At 31.3% G+C, this 1030-nt stretch overlaps 1 protein-coding gene across 1 annotated transcript in view; it reads left to right on the top strand.

Annotated features, from left to right (window-relative positions):
• The window catches only part of LOC103610026 (HEAT repeat-containing protein 5B), a gene marked incomplete at both ends in the record, with an annotated part of 56985 nt that overhangs the window by 5054 nt on the left and 50901 nt on the right, over positions 1-1030 (top strand). The window contains one exon of the mRNA XM_008594264.1: positions 69-174. Coding sequence (XP_008592486.1) covers positions 69-174 — 106 coding nt within the window. The remainder of the gene's footprint in view (positions 1-68; positions 175-1030) is intronic.

Below are 1030 nucleotides of genomic sequence, written 5' to 3'. Positions count from 1 at the left end.
TTTTTTTTTTTTTTGAGTCATATCTGAGTAAAAAATGTCACTAATGTGATCTTTATCCTATTATGTAGATTACAGATGTTGGATCACTTTGCTGAATGTGTTAAACAAGCCAAAGGTGTCCGCCAGCAGGCTGTGCAGCTTAATATATTTACTGCTGTACTTAGTGCACTAAAGGTATTTACTTTTAAAACATAATAAATATTCTGAAATGAGATTTTAATTAATGTATTTAATAAGCCAGGCATATCGAGATTATTATGATATTTATATTTATGTCACTTGATAACTGTGCTTTTATAGTAGCTTATTTAGATTACTTGAAACTTTATATTAGGCCCATTGTAATTAAGTATTTTATATTTTAGTAATGTTAAAGTTCATGTTTTGATTTGAACCTCAAATTTTGCAAGTGCCAGTAATTTCTTTCAGAGTTTTCAGAGAGGTCTGACTAGTGAAATCTGATATTCTACTGAAAGTTAGAATCAAAGCTTAAGTTTGATTTGTGGTTTAGACCATAAATCATGAGAAAGCTGTGTTATATAGTTGAAAGAATGCTGCATTTAGAGATTATGTTCTCATTTTGCTACTGACTAGGTTTCTGTCTAGTGGAATTCCTTTAACCTTTTTTGAACCGCAGTTTCTGCTTTTATGAAGAGGAATAACATATTTTGCCTACCTCACAGAGTTCATGCCTCATACTCTGCAGTCTCTTGTAATATATTTGAAAATTTTTTATATTATTCAGCACTAAACTTATTATAGATATTGTTTTAAAGTAAAATGGTAGCAAATACAAGTGTTTAAATGAATGTGTCTGAAGTCATTTCGCAAACATCAGGGAAGAGGATTATAGGTATTGGTTATAAAAATATAGGTCTGTGCCATTTATATAACCATTAGTTTATGCCCTATTTGGAGACCATCAACTAATAGTGACATCTGAGTTTTTTAAAAAAGGAGTGGGGTGGTCATGGTCTCCCTCAGTGGTTGGGGTAATAGCGAACCAACTGCAATATTTCTGTACAGATTA

Source organism: Galeopterus variegatus, unplaced genomic scaffold, assembly GCF_000696425.1.
Source record: "Galeopterus variegatus unplaced genomic scaffold, G_variegatus-3.0.2 Scaffold10492, whole genome shotgun sequence".
Classification (NCBI taxonomy): Eukaryota; Metazoa; Chordata; class Mammalia; order Dermoptera; family Cynocephalidae; genus Galeopterus; species Galeopterus variegatus.
This window is presented reverse-complemented; position numbering and strand designations above follow the sequence as displayed.